The sequence below is a fragment of the Rhinoderma darwinii genome, chromosome 2 (genome assembly GCF_050947455.1).
Source record: "Rhinoderma darwinii isolate aRhiDar2 chromosome 2, aRhiDar2.hap1, whole genome shotgun sequence".
Lineage (NCBI taxonomy): Eukaryota > Metazoa > Chordata > Amphibia > Anura > Rhinodermatidae > Rhinoderma > Rhinoderma darwinii.
Window position 1 is genome coordinate 287,732,280 of NC_134688.1, and position 18,830 is coordinate 287,751,109.

The 18,830-nt window shown below is 41.7% G+C and overlaps 1 protein-coding gene across 1 annotated transcript in view; it reads right to left on the bottom strand.

The window, feature by feature from the left end:
• Window positions 1-932: 932 nt before the first annotated feature.
• LOC142743040 (arf-GAP with SH3 domain, ANK repeat and PH domain-containing protein 3-like) overlaps window positions 933-18,830 on the bottom strand; it is an 83,881-nt gene continuing 65,983 nt past the window's right edge. Inside the window, exons 22-24 of the mRNA XM_075853406.1 lie at window positions 6,866-7,049; window positions 2,395-2,569; window positions 933-2,308 (exon numbers count right to left, since the gene is read on the bottom strand). Coding sequence (XP_075709521.1) covers window positions 2,224-2,308; window positions 2,395-2,569; window positions 6,866-7,049 — 444 coding nt within the window. The 3' untranslated portion in view covers window positions 933-2,223. The remainder of the gene's footprint in view (window positions 2,309-2,394; window positions 2,570-6,865; window positions 7,050-18,830) is intronic.

Sequence of the window (18,830 nt, forward strand, 5' to 3'; positions counted from 1 at the left end):
GCATCAATTTATTGCCCATTTTGGGCAGATCCGCAACAGAATCTGCAACACAGATTCTGTGCGGCATTGATGCGGACAGTTGCGGAAGAATTCCGCCACGTGTGGCCATGCCCTAAATGCGGTGGTCGCTATTGACTGCCGCAATTAAGGGGTTAATCGGTTCAAATCACCACTGTGATCCGACCCAATGTTTTCCCCCAGTACTAAGGCTGCTAGTAGCAGCCCGTACTGTGAGATGCCGGACTGCGGGGAGCGTCTGTGTGCTCTGTTAGGAGCACATGTAGATTAACGGGCTGCAGGCACAAGGACCAGCTCTGCAGCCCGTAAATCTACGTGGGGTAGTCAGGAAGGGGTTAAGCTCTAGATTTGTGATGGACAGTCCAAGCATGAGAATGTTTGTTGAAAAACTGCATCTAGTTCATAATCCAAATAATTAGGCACTGTAAGTATCAGCATTGGGGCATTCTGTTGTGCCCCGTTAGTGGAGCAGAACAAGGGAATACCGGACGCAACGGTTCTGTTGCATCACGGACATCAGTAGCGGCTGATGGAAGTCATTGACTTTAATGGGTTCTGTCGGAGTGTCCGTGGTTTTACCGGAAACAATACCGGATTTGAGAAGGAGGCCCCTAACGGAACCTTCAACACAGATGTGAACAGGCCCTTAGGATCCCGATTTTCAGTCAATGAGAGCTGTCTGCAAGAATCACAATCTGAAATTACAAAATACATACATATAGGACATTTGTTGGAACCTTGAAACCAGAGCCGAGACCGGACCATGTGAAAATGTAAGAATAAAAAAATAACTCATAGAAGCCAGTATGCTATCTTCAGTCTGCGAGAAACATCCTGTATGATCATGAGCGTATATTCTCATATTTTTTCATCTATTTGGGAGTCTTCAATTTTGATATGCTCTATTCTTAAGCTGGAACTGAACACATAATTTTTATTTTATATAATACTGCGAAAGCAGCAACCAGAAGATACAAACAGGACTACAATAAAAATATGCTTATATCAGGTGCTTTGTGATACTCACAATCCCCTTTACTAAAGCAATGTTTCTACACAAACTTTTATCATACAACAGCTTTAAAGGCTTATTTAGACGAACGTAATATACGTCCGTGCAACGCGCGTGATTTTCACACGCCTCGCACGGACCCATGTTAGTCTATGGGGCCGTGCAGACTGTCTGTGAGTTTCACGCGGCGTGTGTCCGCTGCGTAAAACTCACAACATGTCCTATATTTGTGCGTTGTTCGCGCATCACGCACCCATTGAAGTCAATGGGTACGTGAAAATCACGCGCAGCACATGGAAGCACTTCCGTGTGACGCGCGTGATTCGCGCAACAGCAGTAAAAAGTATGAATGAAAACAGAAAAGCACCACGTGCTTTTCTGTTTACAAACATACAGAGTGTCATAATGATGGCGGCTGCGCGAAAATCACGCGGCCACGCAACATACAAGGGTGACACGGAGCTGTTAAGTACCTTTTGCGCGCGCAAAACGCCGTGTTTTTTTGCGCGCACAAAAGGCACACGCTTGTGTTTATCCGGCCTAATAGTGAGTCATAATCTTAAAAATTAGGCGCAGAATGTTTTTACCCAACATCTTTCTTCTTATTTTGTCGCATGGCAGTTTCTATAAAAACTTTCTGTATGAACTGCAACTGTTGCACAACAAAAAGACAGTGTAAAGCTTCTGCTAATGTTATCCTATGAAGGTATCCGTTCCTGTGCGTGACAACATACAGCTTTTTTTTTTTTATAAGCAGTCCATGTGCTGCCATATAGAAATGAAATTGTGGCTCCATGAGATACTGTATGGACATATAAATCCCCATAGAAGGCAATGGGAAAGCGATGGAGAATCAAAAATTGGATCTGTGCATATGAGTACCATTTTTGTCTCTTAACTATAAGTGCATCGATGGAAAAAACAGGTTGAAAAAATGTAATTTCTTTGTCTGTTTTAACACAGAAAGAATATAGAGCTTATACAGAACAAATACGTAAACCCATACTGAATGCCATCCGGAAACATGGAAACAAATACGGCACCATAAGGAACTTTAGTGGTGCAGTTTGTGCATCCGTACAGAGTGCTGTCTGGTACCATATTTTTCTCATAGTCATGTGCATTAGGCCCATTGAACATTCCTTTACCCTCCACACATGTGAAAAATCCAAGGCACCGGCAGTTGATAATGTTTATAGTAACGGAGGTCTTGTTTCTGTTGAACTTTGAACATTCTTAGAACATTTCACTCTTCTGTAAGACTTTACTCCATCCATGCTTAAATTAAAGACAAAACCAAGTGAAATCAGTAGCCAATTGATTCATTCATAATTATAATAAGAGTTTTACAGTGTCAATCTTACCTATTTTGAGTATGGCTATGAGAGTGTTCAGCTGTATACCGCGGAGGCTCGGATGCCCGACGCTGCAATCCCACTTCTGAAACTCCGTCCCAATCTTCTCCAGTAGAAGGGCAGGAGGAAATACTCAGAGGGCGGTCCAAAGTGACAGGAGTATGCAAAGAAAATTCATGACCTCCTGGATAGGATGACAAATGACATGGTGGCAGAATTAATGTACTATATAAACAAGACACAATAATTAAGCTATTCATTACGGTTGCTGTTTTTTTTTATACCATTATGTTATGAAAATCATTGGTATCCACCAACGTTTATCTATTGTGTATGTCCAGCTTAACTGGTTGCCGACACAGGACGAGTATGCTCGTCCTGAGCGGCGAGTACTTCGCGCATTAGGACGAGCATTCTCGTCCTGTGTGACAGCCGTCTCTGCAGGCGATCGACAGCGGGGCAACGGCTGTAATACACAGCCACGACTCCGCTCTGACAGCGGAGAGGAGAGAAACATCTTCTCTCCGCCGTTAACCCTTTGAATGGCGCGATGAAAGCAGATTGCGGCGTTCAAAGAGGGGGGACTGCACATTGATCGCGTCACAGAAGATAACTGTGACGCGATCAAAGCCCACAACTCATATGGCCAGACAGCCCAGGGTCCATTGAAGGACCCCAGGGCTGTCTGAACATATTTCCTGTTGTTAGGGCATACTGAGGTACAGTGAAGGAAATAAGTATTTGATCCCTTGCTGATTTTGTAAGTTTGCCCACTGTAAAAGACATGAGCAGTCTAGAATTTTTAGGCTAGGTTAATTTTACCAGTGAGAGATAGATTATATAAAAAAAAAAAACTGAAAATCACATAGTCAAAATTATATATATTTATTTGCATTGTGCACAGAGAAATAAGTATTTGATCCCTTTGGCAAACAAGACTTAATACTTGGTGGCAAAACCCTTGTTGGCAAGCATAGCAGTCAGACGTTTTTTGTAGTTGATGATGAGTTTTGCACACATGTTAGATGGAATTTTGGCCCACTCCTCTTTGCAGATCATCTGTAAATCATTAAGATTTCGAGGCTGTCGCTTGGCAACTCGGATCTTCAGCTTCCTCCATAAGTTTTCGATGGGATTAAGGTCTGGAGACTGGCTAGGCCACTCCATGACCTTAATGTGCTTCTTTTTGAGCCACTCCTTTGTTGCCTTGGCTGTATGTTTCGGGTCATTGTCGTGCTGGAAGACCCAGCCACGAGCCATTTTTAATGTCCTGGTGGAGGGAAGGAGGTTGTCAATCAGGATTTGATGGTACATGGCTCCATCCATTCTCCCATTGATGCGGTGAAGTAGTCCTGTGCCCTTAGCAGAGAAACACCCCCAAAACATAATGTTTCCACCTCCATGCTTGACAGTGGGGACGGTGTTCTTTGGGTCATAGGCAGCATTTCTCTTCCTCCAAACACGGCGAGTTGAGTTAATGCCAAAGAGCTCAATTTTAGTCTCATCTGACCACAGCACCTTCTCCCAATCACTCTCAGAATCATCCAGATGTTCATTTGCAAACTTCAGACGGGCCTGTACATGTGCCTTCTTGAGCAGGGGGACCTTGCGGGCACTGCAGGATTGTAATCCATTACGGCGTAATGTGTTACCAATGGTTTTCTTGGTGACTGTGGTCCCAGCTGCCTTGAGATCATTAACAAGTTCCCCCCGTGTAGTTTTCGGCAGAGCTCTCACCTTCCTCAGGATCAAGGATACCCCACGAGGTGAGATTTTGCATGGAGCCCAGATCAATGTCGATTGACAGTCATTTTGTATGTCTTCCATTTTCTTACTATTGCACCAACAGTTGTCTCCTTCTCACCCAGCGTCTTACTTATGGTTTTGTAGCCCATTCCAGCCTTGTGCAGGTCTATGATCTTGTCCCTGACATCCTTAGAAAGCTCTTTGGTCTTGCCCATGTTGTAGAGGTTAGAGTCAGACTGATTAATTGAGTCTGTGGACAGGAGTCCTTTATACAGGTGACCATGTAAGACAGCTTTCTTTAATGCAGGCACCAAGTTGATTTGGAGCGTGTAACTGGTCTGGAGGAGGCTGAACTCTTAATGGTTGGTAGGGGATCAAATACTTATTTCTCTGTGCACAATGCAAATAAATATATATAATTTTGACTATGTCATTTTCTGTTTTTTTTTAAATATAATCTATCTCTCACTGGTAAAATTAACCTAGCCTAAAAATTCTAGACTGTTCATATCTTTGACAGTGGGCAAACTTCCAAAATCAGCAAGGGATCAAATACTTATTTCCTTCACTGTAAGCCCTAACAACTGCCTGTGTACAATCAGTAACAGGCTAATGTACTGGCATATAGATCTATGCCTGTACATTGCAGTTACAAAATAAAAATCAAAATGATAAATCCCTTTATGGGATTAAAAAAAAAAAGTTAAATGAATGTCAAAAAAAATTAATGATAAATAAATAAAAAGTAAAAAAAAATACACAGAAACACAAATTTTTTATAATAAATAAACTTTTTTAAATATAAGTCCCAAAACATGAAATAATATAGACATATTTGGTATCGCCCCGACCGCAACAATCTGTACAACAAATGTATAACATTATTTATGATGATCGGTGTATGGTGTAAAAAAAAAAATATTAAAACTGCTGCGCAACTGCTTTTTTTCTGCATTTTCGCCAAAATAAAAATTTATAGAAATTAAACGATAATGTATTTGTAACACAAAATGGTACCTACATAAAGTACAACTCGTCCCGCAAAAAACAAAGTCTCATACAACTACGTCGTACAAAAAAATAAGAGTTATGAGCGTCGGGATGCAAAGAGGGAAATGTAAAAAAATTGCTCTGTTCTCAAGGCCAAAATTGGCCGTGTCCTTAAGGGGTTAAAGAGACTCTGTCACCACATTATAAGTGCCCTATCTCCTAGATAAGGAGATCGGCGCTATAATGTAGGTGACAGCAGTGCTTTTTATTTAAATAAATGATCTATTTTTACCACTTTATTAGCGTTTTTTGATTTATGCTAATGAGTTGCTTAATGCCCAACTGGGCGTATTTTTACTTTAGAGCAAGTGGGCGTTGTACAGGGGAGTGTATGACGCTGACCAATCAGCATCATGCACTTCTCTCCATTCATTTACACAGCGCATAGGGATCCTGTTAGATCGCTATGCGCTGTCTTATACTGACACATTAACAATACTGAAGTGTTTAGACAGTGAATAGACATTCCACGGGATGTCTATTCACAATCTCTGCACTTCGTTACTGGTTCTATGGTAGTTACAGCAGAGGAAGCGTGATCTCGTTGTAACCTGTCATTTACAGCGTAATCTCGCGAGATTACGCGTCCTCTGCTGTAACTACCACAGACAGAGTAACGAAGTGCAGAGATTGTGAATAGACATCCCGTGGAATGTCTATTCACTGTCTAAAGACTTCAGTATTGTTAATGTGTTAGTATAAGACAGCACATAAGTATCTAACAGGATCCCTATGCGCTGTGTAAATGAATGGAGAGGAGTGCATGATGCTGATTGGTCAGCGTCATACACTCCCCTGTACAACGGCCACTTGGTCTAAAGTAAAAATACGCCCACTTGGGAATTAAGCAACTCATTAGCATAAATCTAAAAACGCTAATAAAGTGGTAAAAATAGATCGTTTTTTTAAATAAAAAGCACTGCTGTCACCTACATTATAGCGCCCATCTCCTTATCTAGGAGATAGGGCACTTATAATGTGGTGACAGAGCCTCTTTAAATCGTGATTCCCACCTGAGACTTTTAAGTCACCCATGGGACCGGCACCTACCTTCAGAATGTGACGTACCGCTGTTCCGCCTGGTGAAGCGGCCACCGCATCCAGGCAGAAAATGAATGGAGATGTGGCCATGGGAGAGGTGACCTGTGTTCTGTCTTAGGTGGGAATAACCCTGTAAGTGATACAGGCGCTGGCAGCTTCTCCTGACAGCTATTCACAGTGTGTTGCAGCAATCAGATCACTGCTGAGGAAGCTGCAAATTAAAAGGGAGTTGTCTCCTCACAGATAATGCCTTTCAGGTTGCAGCTGCTATCCTACTTCCGGCAAACAGCAGATTTTGCTGCAGAGGAAATGTAATATAACATGGCCTTCATTTTATAGAGAAGCTCATAGAGGGGGTTCCAAGCGGTGAACCCTTTCCTATGCCATCCATATACCCTGATAGAGCCTACTTACAGGGCTTGCCTTCATGAGACAACCCCTTTAAGAAACTGTTGCCAACATTTAGTTGCAAAAATGGAGGATAAGTGTACTAGTTTACAGGACAATATAATTACTTGTATGTTTCTAAAGCTAGCCATAGACATTCAATTTCTGTGTGTTGGTTTCAACAGCATCCAGACAGTCCAAGTATCTACGATAATTTTTTATTACATTTTATTTTTATATTAAGAAAGGTACTTACTGCGATTATGTGTTTTGGCAGGTAGTGGTGGTGGCATCTCCTCACTCTGGGATCTATGAGGGGGTGGGGGTTTTGAGGGAATAACAAAGGTCTCATAAGTTCTGTTGCTGATGTCCATCCAGGTTTGTCTCTGGTAGGATCTTATTGTTGAAGGCAACACGGGATTCTGAGACAATGGGCTCAGCTACAAGAAACAGAAGAGAGAAAAGGCGAATAACTCACACATCCACTCCATAAAACGCCCTAACACTTCTCTACATAGAAATACACAAGCACATCAGATTTGGGATAAATTCATCTAACAGAAAGTGTGAGACGAAAGGGGGCTTTACACTGGGCGATTATCGGGCAGACGAGCGTTCATAGAACGCTCGTTGCCGATAATTGCCCTGTGTAAACAGGTCAGTGATCAGTAGATCAACGAGCAAACGCTCGATCATCTGCTGACCGTATCGTTTTAAAAATGTAAAATATTATCGTTGTTGGTAGCACATCTCCCTGTGTAAATGCACTGCCGACATGATAATAATGTATGGGGACGAGCGATCGCAGTAACGAACGTTCGTCCCCATCCTTATCTCCGTGTGACAGGAGCAAACGAGTGCCGATCAACGATGTTTCGTTGATCGGCGCTCGCTGCACCGGACGATTAAAGGCCGCTGTAATAGGGCCTTAAATGTAACAACAGCAACAAAATATGTGTGAAGGTGAAGTCAATGAAATGTAGAAAACAGCATGAAACGGATAGCCTCGTTTATTAAATATTGTGCATTCATAAAAAGTATTGGAATTGCCCATAGCAACTAATCAGAACACTGCTTGCTTTTTAACCTTAATTGGAATTACAGCTGAAATCTAATTTGTTGCCATGGCAGCACCTTCAACTTATTTTTTTTATAAGAGCTGTATCTAATGAGTTGTTTAAGTAGGGGAGACATACCATCCCCTGCACGAGTCTAGAGCAAAATGTCACCTTTTGGGAAAAAAAAGGATTCTAAAGGCAAAATTGAAGCTATTAGATTTGTTTTATTTCTAGTTTACCCAAATATTTTTTTCTTTATTTTTGCATAACAGACAAGGCTTGCATATGGTAACAAAATGGAACCAATATGTCTTATTTTCACAAGGCTTGTTTATGGTAAAAAAGCAACAAAGACAACAGATTTTGTTGGTTAATTCCATTTGTTCACAGTGGGTTGACACAGTAAATAACCCGCAAACAATATTTCTCTAATATTCCCCTATACAAAAATAGACACTGTACTGGATGTCTTCCCTACGGGAGAAACTGGCTCAATGGGCAGTAAAAGGGCACATGAGGTTCAATGTTGGCAAGTACTTTCTATTTACACGATAAACCAACAGTCCTCAACTAAAGGACCACGGTCCAAATCCGGACATGGGAGGTCAGCTGTCCAGACCCAGCAGACCTGCAGTCATAGATGGATTGGAGGAGGGCAGTGTTTCCTCCAATTCCTCTATGACTCTGCTGGCAGGTCTTCTGTCAGGAGTGAAACTACCGCTGCCTAGCATCAGGATGTTGTGTGCGGCGGCGCCTGGTATTGCAGAGGACCTTGGTGAGGTATATTTATATATATATATATATATATATATATATATATATATATATATATATATATATATATATATATATATAGCAAACAAGAAAGCAGCAGCACTCACACGGAATCAATCGATCAGGTGCCCAGCAAAACGTCCCGATCCTCGGACGTGTATTGGTATATAAAGAAAGAAAATTTGCAGCACTCCAATGTGAAAAAAGTGGTGGTTTATTCAATCCAAGAACAACAGCAACGTTTCAATCCTACAATAGGATCTTTATCAAGCTTGATAAAGATCCTATTGTAGGATTGAAACGTTGCTGTTGTTCTTGGATTGAATAAACCACCACTTTTTTCACATTGGAGTGCTGCAAATTTTCTTTCTTTATATATATATATATATATATATATATATATATATATATATATATATATATATATATATATATATATATATATATATATTTCTGCCTGGTCAGAGGTTGGATTCATTTTAGGGGTCTGAATTGATTTAAAGGGTGAGGTCTGGGACCTCAATTATTTTAGGGGGATGGCCTAGGGTCTGAATGAATTTGAATCCCTTCCCATTTGAAGTATCTAAATGTCATGGCCGTTTAACAATGGCATCTAAGCTATTAGACAGAAAAGGGGGATCCCCTCTGTAATCCCATTGCCCCACCCCCGTGGGGTACCCATGGTCTGCAATTTTGTACTCCTATTAAGTTCTGCCAGAGGCAGAGCTTACAAAGAGGGGGTAAACATTACAATACACTGCAATATTCAAGTCTTGCAGTCTATTGTACAAGTGATAAAATGATTTGTTTTTGTAAAAGTCCCCTAACAGTTTAAGATTTTTGTAATACATAAAAAAAATAAAAATATAATAAAAGTAAAAACAAATTACCTATTTCCCTTAAAGTAATAATAATAATAATAATTAAAAAGAAGCATAAGGCCTTGTTCACATCTCTGCTCGCCATTCAGTTTTTCTGCTCCGTCAGAGAAGCAGAATAAGGGAATAACCAGGAAAAGAACAGGATGACTTTAATGGGTTCCATCGGGTGTCCATTGTAGTGTCCATGACTTTACACTATACTTGAAACAATAGCGCAGCGTGCTGCGCTATTGTTTCCTGTGTTCTAGGCCGCATCTTCGACGGAGGCCCCTAACAGAGCCTCCAACACAGATGTGAACGAGGCCGAATTGGTATTGCGGCTTCCATAAGGCTGGGTTCACACACCCTATTTTCAGGCGTTTTAGCCTCGAATTACGTCCGAAAATACGACTCCAAAGCGTGGGCAAACATCGGCCATTCATTTGAATGGGCTTCACGATGTTCTGTGCCGACGGTCATTTTTTTTACGTGCCGCTGTCAAAAGACGGCGCGTAAAAAAGACGCCCGCGTCAAAGAAGTGCCTGTCACTTCTTGAGACGTAATTGGAGCTGTTTTCCATTGACTCCATGGAAAAACAGCTCCAATTACGCCCGTAATGGACGCAGCGAAAAACGCCTGCACTTGCCATTACGTCTGAAATTCCGGAGCTATTTTCTCCTGAAAACAGCACCGTAATTTCAGCCGTAACGTAGGCTGCCGTGTGAACATACCCTAAAAGTTCAAACTATTCTGATATGTTTTTTAACCATCAAAGTGAATGCTGTAAAATAAATTAATAAAATACACCAGAATTGCTGTTTTTAGGTCATCTAAGCTCCCCAAAACAATTGAATAAAAATTGACAAAAAAAAAACACAGAAAAATGCTGCAGAGAAAAGGGGTTATAGGCTAGTCTGGGGTCTGAATTAACTTTAGGGTCTTGTCTGGTGTTTGAATCATTTTTAGGGGCGGTTCTGGGATATAAATTAATTTTAGGGGTCTGGGATCTGAATTAATTTGGGGGTCTGGTTTTCCCTCTAAGGCTGGGTTCACACGTGGCGGAATTTCACTTGAATTCCGCTGCGGACACTCCGCAGCGTTAATCCGCAGCGGAGCCGTTTCTCCATTGACTTCCACTTAAATTTAGAAGTGTTCGTTTAGACGATGCGTAAAATTCCGCTGCGGAGCATAGGCTGCGGAGCGGAATTTGGTGTCCGCAGCATGCTCTGTCTGTTGCGGAGCAGTGGCGGACTGGTTGTGGACTCATGGCGGAATTTCTCCATTGACTTCAATGGAGATTCTAAATTCCGCAATGAAGTCCGCAGCTGTCATGCACATGTTATGTGTGCTGCGGATGCGTCTTGCTTTTTTAACATGACATTTCTTCATTCTGGCTGGACCTATGTATTTCTAGGTCTACAGCCAGACTGAGGAAGTCAATGGGGCTCCCGGAATTACGGGAGCGTTGCTAGGAGACGTCAGTAAATAGTCACTGTCCAGGGTGCTGAAAGAGTTAAGCGATCGGCAGTAACTGTTTCTGCACCCTGGATAGTGACTACCGATCCCAATATACAGCAACCTGTAAAAAAATAGAAGTTCATACTTACCGAGAACTCCCTGCTTCTGTCTCCAGTCCAGCTTCCCAGGATGACGTTTCAGTCTAAGTGACGGCTGCAGCCAATCACAGGCTGCAGCGGTCACATGGACTGCCGCGTCATCCAGGGAGGTAGGGCTGGATGCCGAAAGAGGGACGCGTCACCAAGACAACGGCCGGTAAGTATGAAATTCGTTTACTTTCACTAGGGAAAGTGCTGTCCCTTCTCTCTATCCTGCACTGATAATAGAGAGAAGGGAAGCACTTTTCCCGCAGTCCGCAGCAGCTAGTCCGCATCAATTTACTGCACATTTTGGGCAGATCCGCAGCCGTAATCCGCAACCCGGATTAGGTGCGGCACTGATGCGGACAGTTGCGGAGGAAATCCGCCACGTGGGGGCATGCCCTAAAAAGAATAATAAATCTTGATGTAAAGAGTTCTACTAAGTTTGCAAAACGTTAACAAGATGATATCTTTAAGATTGGTGCTCAGCCTGAACCTTCACCTGACCGCAGACCCAGGAAAACAGACCTTCACTAAAACCAGTTGCATACCCCTGCCCTAAATGAATCACTATTGGGGCAGAGCAGACAAAAACTATGGACAATTAATATGGGGTAACATACATTTTGTGTGGTATAGACACATTTTCACATTACTTGATTCATGACAAAAATACATGAAATCCTTTCAATGGAGGTATGGATGTGCTGGTCAAGTTTTTTTTAACATCACTCCTTATTTAGATACAATTTTTAGAAGATCTTTAGAAGATCCTGAGCACACTTAAATGATAAGATAAAAAGGTGTTGTTAGGCCTTTAGATCTGAACCTATTTTTTTTAGTTATTTTGCTATTATTAGGCCGGATTCACACGAGCGTGTTCAGTCCGTGATATACGGTCCGCCGCATTTCCCAGACCGAACACAGTGCAGGGAGCCGGGCTCCTAGCATCATCGTTATCTATGACGCTAGGAGTCCCTGCCTCTCCGCAGGACTATTGTCCCGTACTGAAAACATGTTTTCAGTATGGGACAGTTTTCCCGCAGTGAGGTAGCGACTCCTGGCGTCATAGATAACGATAAGAGCCCAGCTCCCTGCAGTGTGCTAAGTCCGGCAAATATTGCAGACATGTGGACCGTATATCCCGGACTGAACACGCTCGTGTGAATCCGGCCTTAAGGTAATTTTTTTTATACAGGAAACAACATTAAGCTTTTTAAGACATAAAATACATTTATTTAAGAATTAGTTGAACCTCTTTGTATCCATTTCCAAATGGATTCGTTTTTTCGTTTGTGTTTTTATGGTGTTAATTTAAGTTGCAAGTTTATTGAAAATAGTCAGATGTCAAACAGGATGGTGCAACAGGATGCATATTCTAAAATCACTAAACAGGCCATACTTACTCATGAGGGCAGTCTGCCTTGTCTAATATTATGGGTGTGACTAATAGGCTGTAAGCCAGCATGGTGCACTACATGCACCCATGTGACTGACACTCTTATAAAAGCTACATTTGTGTGCAATTATAATACTAAGCAGCCATCCCCCTCATGAATAGTAGGCGTGAGTGGGTGTTTATCAGTATATTGCACCTGTGTAATTTTCCTATATGTGGCATTGTGTTTCGTCTGCGTCCTGTTGGGAGGTAGTGTGTATACCTGCCCTCGTGAGTAAGTATGGCCTGTTCAGTGATTTTAAATTAATATAGTTATTTTTCAGTGATTAGGATACATATCCTGTAGCGTCTTGTTGGCATAAACTTGAATTGTACAAAAAGACAAATTCATTGGGATCCTGCATCTAGAAATAATAAAGTTACAATCATTTTAATTGATTAATATAATGATCTTATAACATGTTTTGACAGTGGACCAGTGTCTTTTTTACATACCTGAAGTCAGGGGTGGGATCCAGCCGGTTTGCTACGGTTCTCCTGAACTGGTTGTTAAAATTACAGCTGGTTCAGAGAAACGGGGTAAAGAGGGACCCAGAACCAGTCCCCTGCACACAATTGTATCCACGTAACACAGATACAACTGATTAGTCTAGCGCTGCCTGGCGAGTCACGGGAACTATCAGTTCAATGAGGTAGTCGACGTGATGACGTCATCGCGCTGCCTGTGTCATTATGTTGGATGAGGTCTGGTCTCTATAGGGGACTCTCTGTGGGGCACTATCAACAGGGGACTATATGGGGGGCACTATCTACAGGGGGCCCTATCTACAGGGGACTCTATGGGGGTACTATCTACAGGAAGCTCTATTAGGGGCACTATCTTCAGTGGGCTCTATGAGGGGCTCTGTGAGGGGCACTATCTATAGGGGGCTCTTTATGGGACACTATCTATAGGGGCATTGTGAGTGGCACTATCTACAGGGTGCTCTATATTGGGGAACTATGTACAGCGGGCATTGTGAATGACTCGATCTAAAGGGGGGGGGGGTCTGTGAGTGGCGCTATCTACAGGGGGCATTGTGAGTGGCACTATACAGGGGCCACTATATGTGTATGGTACTTTACAGTGTTACACAATTTTATTCATGGGCACAGAGTACGGTACTATTTGAGTCAGGGGCAGAGTGTTTAGTACTATTATATTCAGGGACGCAGTGTATAGTACTATTATATTCAGAGGCATACAGTGTAGCACCATCATAATTTTATCTTAGTTTATAGGTGCATAAATGTTGTAAAAGTGAACTGCAACCGAATGAACAAAAGAAAAAAAGAAATGACTAGAATGTGAGACGATGTCATCTGTGAGTCACTAAATGTAAATGTTTATTCTCCCAGTGAATGATCAGTAATGTAGTCACTGAATGATCTGCAGCGAGATGATGGGTGGTAGCATTCTTTTTGGTGAAACAGAAACTCCCAGCATATCCTTACTATTGTTCAGGCCATACTGAGAGCTGTAGTTCTATGCCATAAAAACTTCTATGGCACGGGTTAAACTGAATTTGCAAATGATCTCTGCACTGAGCTGTATTTGTGCTGGCACTATATATATGTACTGAGCTTTGTTCTGGTGCTGTATTTATGCACTGAGCTTTGTTCTGGTGCTGTATATATGTACTGAGCTTTGTTCTGGTGCTGTATATATGTACTGAGCTTGGTTCTGGTGCTGTATTTATGTACTGAGTTTGGTTCTGGCACCGTATTTGTGCATTAGCTGGGAGATTTGCCGCAGCGTACTGTGCATGCCGCACTGACATCCACCCTTTTCACAGTGCACAGCCTAAGATTCTTTATTTAGAGTCCACTTTAATATATGGTGTATTTGGAACATTGTAATTTGATAACTAGAATCTTTTTCCATGGGAGATTTTAATTTCCGGGATATTAATTGGTGTCATGGTTCGGCTTCAACTGCAAAGGGGAGACATTTCCTCAACCTGTTGCAGGAAAATTTTATGGGCCAGTTTGTGGAAGACCCGACTAGAGGTGAAGCTCTGTTGGATCTGGTCATTTCTAATAATGCAAATCTTGTTGGGAATGTCAATGTTCGTGAAAACCTCGGTAACAGTGATCACAATATAGTTACATTTTACCTATACTGTAAAAAACAAACGCAGGCTGGGAGGGCAAAAACATTTAATTTTAAGAAAGCCAATTTCCCCAGGATGAGGGCTGCAATTCAGGATATGGACTGGGAAGAACTAATGTCAAATAATGGAACAAATGATAAATGGGAGATTTTCAAATCTACTTTGAGTTATTATAGTGCAAAATTTATTCCTACAGGTAATAAGTATAAACGACTCAAATTAAACCCCACATGGCTTACACCTTCTGTGAAAGGGGCAATACATGACAAAAAAAGGGCATTTAAAAAATACAAATCTGAGGGTACAGCTGTAGCCTTTGTAAAATATAAAGAGCTTAATAAAATCTGTAAAAATGTAATAAAATTAGCAAAAATACAAAATGAAAGGCAGGTGGCCAAGGATAGTAAAACAAATCCTAAAAAATTCTTCAAGCATATAAATGCAAAAAAGCCAAGGTCTGAACATGTAGGACCCCTAGATAATGGTAATGGGGAGTTGATCACAGGGGATCAAGAGAAGGCAGAGTTACTAAATGGGTTCTTTAGCTCTGTATATACAACTGAAGAAAGAGCAGCTGATGTAGCCGGTGCCAGTGCTGTTAATATATCGGCTGATATACTGAATTGGATGAATGTAGAGATGGTCCAAGCTAAATTAAATAAAATAAATGTGCACAAGGCTCCGGGACCAGATGGGTTACACCCTAGAATTCTTAAAGAGCTTAGTTCAGTTATTTCTGTCCCCCTTTTCATAATATTCAGAGAATCTCTAGTGACTGGTATAGTGCCAAGGGACTGGCGCAGGGCAAATGTGGTGCCTATTTTCAAAAAGGGCTCTAGGTCTTCCCCGGGTAATTATAGACCAATAAGCTTAACATCCATCGTGGGGAAAATGTTTGAGGGGCTATTGAGGGACTATATACAGGATTATGTGACAATAAATAGCATTATAAGTGACAGCCAGCATGGTTTTACTAAGGACAGAAGTTGTCAAACTAACCTAATCTGTTTTTATGAAGAGGTAAGCAGAAGTCTAGACAGAGGGGCCGCTGTGGATTTAGTGTTTTTGGACTTTGCAAAGGCATTTGACACTGTCCCCCATAGACGCCTAATGGGTAAATTACGGACTATAGGTTTAGAAAATATAGTTTGTAATTGGATTGAGAATTGGCTCAAGGACCGTATCCAGAGAGTTGTGGTCAATGATTCCTTCTCTGAATGGTCACCGGTTATAAGTGGTGTACCCCAGGGTTCAGTGCTGGGACCACTATTATTCAACTTATTTATTAATGATATAGAGGATGGGATTAATAGCACTATTTCTATTTTTGCAGATGACACCAAGCTATGTAATATAGTTCAGACTATGGAAGATGTTCATGAATTACAGGCAGATTTAAACAAACTAAGTGTTTGGGCGTCCACTTGGCAGATGAAGTTTAATGTAGATAAATGTAAAGTTATGCATCTGGGTAGCAACAACCTGCATGCATCATATGTCCTAGGGGGAGCTACACTGGCGGATTCACTTGTTGAGAAGGATCTGGGTGTTCTTGTAAATCATAAACTCAATAACAGCATGCAGTGTCAATCAGCTGCTTCAAAGGCCAGCAAGATATTGTCGTGTATTAAAAGAGGCATGGACTCGCGGGACAGAGATGTAATATTGCCACTTTACAAAGCATTAGTGAGGCCCCATCTAGAATATGCAGTTCAGTTCTGGGCTCCAGTTCATAGAAAGGATGCCCTGGAGTTGGAAAAAAAACAAAGAAGAGCAACGAAGCTAATAAGGGGCATGGAGAATTTAAGTTATGAGGAAAGATTGAAAGAATTAAACCTATTTAGCCTTGAAAAAAGACGACTAAGGGGGGACATGATTAACTTATATAAATATATTAATGGCACATACAAAAAATATGGTGATATCCTGTTCCTTGTAAAACCCCCTCAAAAAACAAGGGGGCACTCCCTCCGTCTGGAGAAAAAAAGGTTCAAGCTGCAGAGGCGACAAGGCTTCTTTACAGTAAGAACGGTGAATTTATGGAATAGCCTACCGCAGGAGCTGGTCACAGCAGGGACAGTAGATGGCTTTAAAAAAGGGTTAGATAATTTCCTAGAACAAAAAAATATTAGCTCCTATGTGTAGAAATTTTTCCTTCCCTTTTCCCTTCCCTTGGTTGGACTTGATGGACATGTGTCTTTTTTGAGCCGTACTAACTATGTAACTATGTAACTATGTAACTATGGCGCAATACACTGCAAAAACACAGCGACCCCTCGGCGCGCATGTCATTGTCGGCAAAACAGAGAACCTGTTAAACATTTGAATCCCACTCCTGCCTGAAGTACGTACTTAAGAAAAATAAGCTCGTCCAACACCAGGGTTGTGGAGTCAGATTCATGAAGTCTGGGTCAGGTTTTTGTGGGGTCAGAGTTGATAGAAATGCTTCAAAATCAAAATATTAAAGATGTCATATTATTAGTAGTGTATTAACTTATTAAATGAATAGATTGTTGCATATTTACTTTCAGAGGAATTTAGGAAAGTTTTGAAATTTTAATCATATAATATACGTGATGTTCTCTTAATCTAAGGCCCCTATTTAGCAAAAAGCAATGATAAATAGAGTGTGCTAGCGATACAAAATCGGTTATCATCCCTCCTTTGCTCTCTCGTTTAGACTGAGTATCTTCAGGCTGCTGCTTTAAGGAACTTAGTTAAAATGTCAGTACCAGTACTGCATATGATCAGTAGTGAAGTTCCTCCTATGAAGACCAGGGGAGAAAGTTCACTAGTGGGAACAGGGCCATTTTAAAACTTTGTTGATCCCAGTGCAAAAGTTTCAGGAGTGGAATCCCCCCTCCTGAACAGACTGGAGCGTTGAGTGTTAATATTGTCTTTGTTCCCAGCGATCGGACTGCACTCAGGGCTGTGAGTAGCAGGGATGTGCTGTAGTATCCTGGACGTATCACACAGTCTCTCGTTCTGCTGTGCAACCGTCCTCTCTGCTCCTATATCTCCTTTCTCCCTTTCTTCTTGGCGCCCATCGAATCCACTCAGCTAGTGTGGCACCAATATGCTGCATTAGCGCTGGGCTCAGAACGAGTTGATGCGGAACTCCTCCAATCTCCTAGTCTGGCTGCCTAGGAAACTTCGTCTTCCTGACAACCAGGAACGCTACAGTGTGTTCATTTCTTCTGCCACAAATTGCAGGCCGCTTAACAGAACTACAGAAGGTAGAACGGCCATACCGACACAGAAGTGGAGAAGGAAAATAGACAACCAATAAAGGTGAAGGACTCAAGGGACTGACACATATGAGAAGACACACAAGAAGGCCGCTCTCCCCCGTGTTTGGGTGTCTCCTCCCAAGCTCACCTTACAAGTTTTCAGGTGTGGCTGCATTTAGAGTACGCAAACACAGTTGAAAATAGAGCCGCCACCAATGGCCGGGTGCAGGTGCACCGTTTCCCTATGGTTAAATCGTCCCTGATTGTGCATGCCTACAGTCATCTCTGAACTGCTAGAGAGAATAGGTAGTCAGTTCTAAGGCAAGTACTTAATATATAGCAGATACACTTTTTAAATGTTTATTTTATTCAAACTTGCACCTGATTTCCGGGGCATATACACTACCATTCAAAAGTTTAGGGTCACTTAGAAATGTCCTTATTTTTGCAAGAAAAGCAGTTTTTTTCAATGAAGATAACATTAAATTAATCAGAAATACACTCTATACATTGTTAATGTGCTAAATGACTATTCTAGTTGCAAACGTCTGGTTTTTAATGCAATATCTACATAGGTGTATAGAGGCCCATTTCCAGCAACCATCACTCCAGTGTTCTAATGGTACATTGTGTTTGCTAACTTTGTTAGAAGGCTAATGGATGATTAGAAAACACTTGAAAACCCTTGTGCAATTATGTTAGCACCGCTGTAAACAGTTTTGCTGTTTAGAGGAGCTATAAAACTGACCTTCCTTTGAGCTAGTTGAGAATCTGGAGCATTACATTTGTGGGTTCGATTAAACTCTCAAAATGGCTAGAAAAAGAGAGCTTTCATGTGAAACTCGACAGTCTATTCTTGTTCTTAGAAATTAAGGCTATTCCATGCGAGAAATTGCCAAGAAACTGAAGATTTCCTACAACAGTGTGTACTACTCCCTTCAGAGGACAGCACACACAGGCTCTAACCAGAGTAGAAAGAGAAGTGGGAGGCCCCGCTGCACAACTGAGCAACAAGACAAGTACATTAGAGTCTCTAGTTTGAGAAATAGACGCCTCACAGGTCCTCAACTGGCAGCTTCATTAAATAGTACCCGCAAAACGCCAGTGTCAACGTCTACAGTGAAGAGGCGACTCCGGGATGCTGGCCTT